We start from the raw sequence: 7,776 nt of genomic DNA on the forward strand, positions 1-7,776 counted from the left end.
TATATATATATATATACGTATATATATATATATATATGTATATATGTGTATATATATATATATGTTTATATATATATATGTATATATATATATGTATATGTATATATATATATGTATATACACATATATATATACACATATATATATATACATGTGTATATATATACGTGTATATATATACGTGTATATATATATATGTGTATATATATATATGTGTATATATATATATGTATATACATATATAACATATGTTCTGGGTCTCCCCCGGGGTCTCCTCCCAGTCGGACGTGCCTGGAAAACTTCCAGTGGGAGGCGTCCAGGAGGCATCCTGATTAGATGCGCGAACCACCTCAGCTGGCTCCTTTCGACGCGAAGAAGTAGCGGCTCGACTCTAAGTTCCCTCCTGATGACCGAGCTCCTTACCCTATCTCTAAGGCTGAGCCCGGCCACCCTACGGAGGAAACTCATTTCAGCCACTTGTACCCGCGACCTTGTCCTTTCGGTCACGACCCAAAGTTCGTGACCATAGGTGAGGGTAGCAACGTAGACCAACAAGTAAATTGAGAGCTTCGCCTTTCGTCACCAAGACGGTCCGGTACAGCGCCTGACAAACAGCACAAACAGCACAAACCAAGGAGGCCAACAGGACCACATCATCTGCAAACGGCAGAGAGGCGATCCCGAGACCTCTGAACCTGACGTTTTCCATCCCCCGGCTGCGCCTAGATATCCTGTCCATGAAAGTCACGAACAGGACCAGTGACAAAGGGCAGCCCTGGCGGAGACCAACACCCACCGGGAACGTGTCTGACTTATTGCCGAGAATGCAGACACAGCTCCTACTACAGTCGTACAGAGACCGGATCGCCCATTGTAACGGGTCCGGCACCCCATACTCCCGCAGCACCCCCCACACGAACCCCCGAGGGACCCGGTTGAAAGCCTTCTCCAAGTCCACAAAGCACATGTAGACTGGTTGGGCAAACTCCCAGAACCCCTCCAGTAGTCTTGTGAGGGTAAAGAGCTGGTCCACTGTTCCACGGCCGGGACGGAATCCACACTGCTCCTCTTGAATCCGAGGTTCGACAAACGGTCGGAGCCTCCTTTCCAGCACCCTGGCATAAGCCTTCCCCGGGAGGCTGAGTAGTGTGATACTCCTCCGCGAATCGCCACCTTAACGTGGTGGAGGAGTTTGAGTGGCTCAGTGATCCTGGGAGCTATGTTCTCCGGGGCAGTAGCCCCTGGTAGGGTCTCCCAAGGCAAACAGGTCTCAGGGGAGAGCCCAGACTAAGAGCGGTTCAAAATAACCCTGATGATAAGCAGCCCACGGACTTCAGCCACCTCGCCAGGACAAGGGAAACCGGGGCCCCCTCCCGGAGCCAGACCCAGGTGGGGAGCTCGTCGGCGAGCGTCTGGTGGCCGGGCCTTCGCCCATGGGGCCCGGTCGGGCTCAGCCCAAAGAAACAACATGGAGCAGCCACCCTGTGGACCCACCACCCGCAGGGACAAGCATCGGGGTCGGGTGCAATGCAGACCAGGCGGCAGGCCGGGCCGGAGGCCTGGACGAGCCGATCGCCGGCAGCATAGACTAGCTCTAGGGACGTGGAACGTCACCTCGCTAGCAGGGAAAGAGCCGGAGCTGGTGCAGGAGGTAGAGCGATACCAGCTAGATATAGTTGGACTCACCTCCACACACAGCACTGGCTCTGGAACCAAGCTCCTGGAGAGGGGCTGGACTTTGTCCTTTTCTGGAGTTGCCCAAGGTGAGAGGCGCCGGGTGGGAGTGGGGATACTCACGAGCCCCCAGCTGAGCGCTGCTGTGTTGGAGTTCTCCCCGGAGAACGAGAGGGTCGCCTCCATGCGCCTGTGGGTTGTGGGGAGCAAGGCTCTGACTGTGGTTTGTGCATGCACCAAACAACAGTTCGAGTTCGAGAGTATCTGGCCTTCTTGGAGTCGGTGGGAGGGGTCCTGGAAAGGGCGCCACCTGCCGACTCCATAGTTCTCCTAGGGGACTTCAATGCTCACGTGGGCAATGACGGAGAAACCTGGTGGGGGGTGATTGGGAGGAACAGCTTGCCTGATCTGAACCCGAGTGGGCTTCTGTGCTAGCCACGGTTTAGCCATAATGAACACCATGTTCGAACATAAGGTGGCTCATAAGTGGACCTGGTACCAGAACACCTTAGGCCGGAGATCAATGATCGACTTTGTAATCGTATCATCTGATCTGCGGCCGTATGTCTTGGACACTCGGGTGGGGAGCAGAGCTGTCAACTGATCACCACCTACCTGGTGGTGAGTTGGATCAGATGGCGGGGGAACCGGTTGGAAAGACCCGGCAAGCCCAAACGTATAGTGAGGGTGACCCCGGATGGGGGACATCGTTGGGAGGCGGAAAGAGCACTTTGAGGAACTCTTAAACCCGACTAACATGTCCTCTGCAGAGGAGGCAGCGCCTGAAGACCTGGGGGGGCTCACCCATATCCCTGGCGGAGGCCGCTAAGGTAGTCAAAAAGCTCCTTGGTGGCAAGGTGCCGGGGGTGGATGAGATCTGCCCTGAGATGCTGAAAGCGCTGGACATGGCTGGGCTGTCCTGGCTGACACGCCTCTTCAATGTCGCATGGGGGTCGGGATCAGTGCCCATGGACTGGCAGACCGGGGTGGTGGTTCCCATCTTCAAAAAGGGGGACCGGAGAGTGTGCTTGAATTACCGGGGTATTCTTATGAATTAGAATATGAATAATAAAAAACTGTTGGTGCAGTTCATGAGTTTCATACAATAATTTATTTTATTTTCTGTTTTACAAAGTGAAGGAAAATCATTTCCTTAATAAATGTTTAATCTGATGTAAGTGACCAGGAAACAAACTGATGATCATTATAATTATTGTTATGATTATTATTTAAATATATCTCTATGTACATTTGAATGTGTAGGAAACATCAGAGAGAGACGTGGACAGCTGGACTAACCCCTAAACCCTAACTCAATGTGAGCCCTAACTGCTCACGTTAGTTTTAGTTCTTGGAGTGGACGGCCTAGAGGTCACGTGGAGGTCATTAAAGGTCATATTTACAGGTCATTAAAAGTCCTACTGAGGTCAGATGAAGGTCATATGTAGGTCATGGCACCTTTGGCACTGCTGTCCAGGAAGACTTTGATGTAGGAGGTGGGGACGTATCCCTCCTCCTCCAGGTTCCTCCGTACTCTGGTCCACCCGTCACCTTTGTCCTCTTCCACCACAGAAAGTAGTTCTCCCTCCACCATCGACAGAGTGCCTTCATTTTGTCCTGCAGAAAATCAGAAACATGTTCAGACCATCATTCAGTTCATTCTGCCCTCTAACAGAGAGTCCGGATCAGATCCCTGCTCCTGTAAAACATGTTCAGGTGTTGGAAGGACCACAACCCTTCGTCTCAGACTGAAGGAGTCCAGGTGAAAGGAGGTCTTCACTTCAGACTGAAGGACCAGGTGAAGGTTTTGGGAGGGAATTTCTCTGTCCCCTTGTTTGTCTTTGGGCTTAAATATGCATGAAGAAAAATAATTCATTTTATGTTTGGAACTACAGAGCAGGAAGAACCAGATGTTAGATTCAGGACCGGACCAATGCGGTGCAGTCTGAAGGGACAGAGCTCACTTTGAGACCCTGACTAGGGTCTGGATTCTGTCAGGGCTCTGTGGGGGATCAGGTTTATGTACACTGAGGGAACACTAACTTTGTTTAACTTTTCTTTATTTGTTTATTTCTTGTGTTAATGATTTGATGAAGCTGATGATGTTTTCAGCTTTCCAGTTTGTATTGAAGATCAACTTTAAATAAAGTCTCTGTCTTGACTAGCGACTCTCGAGTGACTAAAGACATGAACGACTGAAGAGACAAAACGTCAACTTTACATTTAGTTTGTCAGGAGACACAAACACCTCGTGGTCTAAAGTCTCAACCGGACGACCTGTAACGATCCATAATGACCTGCAATGACCCACAATGACCCATAACGATCCATATAAACCCGTAACGACCTGTAACGACGCCTAGCAAGGTCTGACCCTGAAAATGTCACTGAGTACCTGTTGATGTGCAGTAGTAGTAGTAGCAGTAGTACAGTAAACAGTACCTTGGAATGGGTAAAGGGACTTGCAGGTGCCGATACTCGGTAATGGTTCTTCATCTTCAAAGTCATCATCAAACTCTGAACTACGAGATTTAAACTGAAGCTCTGCACTGTGGTCTTCAGTGTAGCTGCCGTCAGGACTGAAGAGAGAGAGTCAGGTAGAGGGAGAGAGAGACAGGTAGAGGTAGAGACAGGTAGAGGTAGAGACAGGTAGAGACAGGTAGAGGGACAGACAGGTAGAGGGAGAGACAGGTAGAGGGAGAGAGAAACAGGTACAGAGAGAGACGGGTTAAAGCATGCTTAGTCGATAAACATTGAATAACATTACATTACATTACAGTACAGTCATTTAGCAGACGCTTTTATCCAAAGCGACTTACAATTCAGAGTCTATCATATTTCTACACCGTAGGCACAGCTAAGGGAGCAATTTTGGGGTTAAGTGTCTTGCTCAAGGACACATCGACATGCGACTAGCGGAGCCGGAGCCGGGGTTCGAACCGCCGACTGATTGAAAGACGGCCCTGCTATCCACTTAGCCACAATCGCCCCCCTGAATCATTTCAGTACTACAGGAGTATCAATAAAATAATCAATAATCAATAGTAATCAATAACCAGTAATCAATAGTTAGTAATCAGTAATCAATAGTTAGTAATCAGTAATCAATAATCAATAATTAGTAATCAATAATCAATAGTTAGTAATCAATAATCAGTAGTTAGTAATCAATAATCAGTAATCAATAGTTAGTAATCAATAATCAATAATCAGTAAGCAATAATTAGTAATCAATATTTAGTCATCTATAATCAGTAATCAATAATCAATAGTTAGTAATCAATAGTTAGTAATCGGGAATCAATAATCAGTAATCAATAGTTAATAATCAATAATCAGTAATCAATAATAAGTAATCAATAATCAATAGTTAGTAATCAATAATCAGTAACCAATAATCAGTAATCAGTAATCAATAATCAGTACCTCTCTCTGCTGGCTGGACTCCGGTCTTCCAGCTGTTTCAAGCTGCTGCTTCCTGGAGTGTCGACCTGAGAATTTAACCCACAACCTCCACTTTGTCTCCGACTGCTGAGGTCACAAGCTTTGGAGTCGGCCTCCGAAAGCCACGCCTACAGAGTACATGAAGTACTGGATTACTGTGGTACTGGATAAATACACAAAGTACTGCATTACTGTGATACTGGACAGAATCTCCTGTGTCCTCTATGTCAGTGGTTCTCAACTGGTCTGGCTGCGGGACCCACCATCATCCCTTAATGGCAAGCCGCGACCCACGACCCAAATTATATATATAATTTGGGTATATCTATATTCAAGAAGTCTAGTAGTAGTAACGTCTCTGTGTAGTAAACAACTGCCAAATCAAAGAAAGTACACATCAATTATATTTTAACTAATATTATTCAAATTTTTCAAATTTAACTGGATGGATTATAAATAATACATAGAAATGCATAAATAAATGTTCTTCTCATTTCAAGTAAAATAACGGCTGGATTAAAAATTAAATTACGTAACAGAATTCATTTTAGAAAAATTGTTTTCACTGAATTGCCCTGCAGCTTTAAATTCAGTTCATTCAGGGTGAAGTGATAAAGCCACAATATTATATTTTTCTCATCTTCTAAAAAGAGAAATTAGTGTTGGAAGAATTCACCTATATGAGTCTGTCCAGTTAGAGTCTAATGACTCTGGTCTCTCTGGCCATTCTTCTCTTTTGGAAATCGTTCTATGATTTTGACTTTTACAACTAATGTTACAACAGTCCTGCTCTGCGTTCTATATCCTCGTCTCTCCCCCGTGTGTCACGGTGTGTGTACATCTCACTGAGTCAGGACACTTGTCAGAATGGCCATATTTGATTGGCTGAGCTGCATCATGTGATGTGATTCACAACGCATTGGTCGGTGTTTTTCCTGCACCGCCGTAAATGCTGGAATAATTCCGCTGCATAAAAAATGACCTTCAAAATAAAAACACTTTTTTTTTTTTTTTTCGTCAGGCAAAGGCCCGCGACCCACTGAAAACAGGTCCGCGACCCGTTTTTGGGTCGCGACCCACCAGTTGAGAATCACTGCTCTATGTGGTGCTAGAGGACGTCATACTGCTGTTTATCATGTACACCGTGTACTTTTCATATACATGGGATGACTTCCTGTTGTCAGTAGGTGGCACTATGTGTGTGTACTATATGTATATACAGTACTGTGTGTACATAGTATTAATGGTATAAACCTGGTTCCTCCTCAGCTCCTCCTCCAGTCTCTTTAGACTGTTTCACCACCTCCAGTACTGTGTGTATAGTACTATATGTGTACTATATGTATATACAGTACTATGTGTACATAGTATTAATGGTATAAACCTGGTTCCTCCTCAGCTCCTCCTCCAGTCTCTGTAGACTTTGTTTCACTTCCTCCAGTCGAGGCTCCAAACTGCCGGCGTCGCCCATCTGAGGATTTCTTTCATAAACTTCCCTCATTTTCAACAGAGCGTCTCTGAAACAACAGAACAATACAAATATTTACTTTTATTCGTGATATGAATGAATACAATAATAGATCAATATTTCCCAGAGTTAACTGTCAACTTTCCTTTGAGATGTAAAATGTTCAAAGTTTCTGCTTTTGTTGGGTTTGTAATGTACAAACAATGTTTATCTCAGCAAGTATTACCAAGAAGTATTACCAAGAAGTATAACGAAGAAGTATTACCAAGAAGTTTTACTATGTGTGTGTATATGTGTGTATACAAGTGTGTGTATATGTGTGTATGTGTGTGTATGTGTGTATACGTGTGTGTATGTGTGTATATATGTGTGTGTGTATATGTGTGTGTATATGTGTGTGTATATGTGTATATGTGTGTGTACCTCTGCTCTCTCTCTCTCTGGATCTCCTCGTTCATGTTGTTGATTCTGGTTTGAAGTTTCTTTCTTCTCTGTTCTGGAGGAAGATGACTGCAGTCTGCAGGACCGGAGCCCTGCAGCAGGTCATGATGTCACACACATCATGGTATGACATCACATCACATTATATTATAGCTACACACTGAAAATCATAAAATAATAATAATAATATTGATAATAACAATAATAATGTCAACAATAGTAAATGTAGCTTCATACAGCTGAGTGTTACAGACAGACAGGTGTGATACTGACCAGTTTAAGTGACAGCTGTCCAATCAGAGAAGAGCATGAAGGAAATATGACAACATTAACAACACAGCTATGAGCTCAAATACATGTGTGTGTATTTATATGTGTACATATACATGAGTGTGTATATATGTGTACATATACATGAGTGTGTATTCATGTGTGTACATATACATGAGTGTGTATTTATGTGTGTATATATACATGAGTGTGTATTCATGTGTGTAAATATACATGAGTGTGTATTCATGTGTGTAAATATACTTGAGTGTGTATTTATGTGTGTAAATATACAGGAGTGTGTACCCCTCTCTTGAGGCTGCGCAGACACTGCTTCCTGGTTCTGGAGCCAGAGCTCATGAGGTCATTCAGCCGCTGTGTGATTGGTTCTCTGGAGGCAGGGGGCGGGGACTGGGGACTGTTGGCTACTCCCCCAGGTGAAGGTGAGGTTGGGGGTGGAGGGGGAGGCTGCCGGGGGG

General features: G+C 45.0%; 1 protein-coding gene across 1 annotated transcript in view; it reads right to left on the reverse strand.

Moving 5' to 3' along the window:
• Nucleotides 1–2,632: 2,632 nt before the first annotated feature.
• Nucleotides 2,633–7,776, reverse strand: part of LOC116401029 (formin-binding protein 1-like) — a 6,966-nt gene continuing 1,822 nt past the window's right edge. The window contains exons 2-8 of the mRNA XM_031879205.1: nucleotides 7,604–7,773; nucleotides 7,301–7,315; nucleotides 7,010–7,119; nucleotides 6,503–6,635; nucleotides 5,101–5,246; nucleotides 4,117–4,253; nucleotides 2,633–3,291 (exon numbers count right to left, since the gene is read on the reverse strand). Of these exons, the coding sequence (XP_031735065.1) occupies nucleotides 3,113–3,291; nucleotides 4,117–4,253; nucleotides 5,101–5,246; nucleotides 6,503–6,635; nucleotides 7,010–7,119; nucleotides 7,301–7,315; nucleotides 7,604–7,773 (890 nt within the window). The 3' untranslated portion in view covers nucleotides 2,633–3,112. The remainder of the gene's footprint in view (nucleotides 3,292–4,116; nucleotides 4,254–5,100; nucleotides 5,247–6,502; nucleotides 6,636–7,009; nucleotides 7,120–7,300; nucleotides 7,316–7,603; nucleotides 7,774–7,776) is intronic.

This window comes from Anarrhichthys ocellatus, unplaced genomic scaffold, assembly GCF_004355925.1.
Source record: "Anarrhichthys ocellatus isolate YVR2014 unplaced genomic scaffold, GSC_Weel_1.0 scaffold235, whole genome shotgun sequence".
NCBI classification, from domain to species: Eukaryota; Metazoa; Chordata; class Actinopteri; order Perciformes; family Anarhichadidae; genus Anarrhichthys; species Anarrhichthys ocellatus.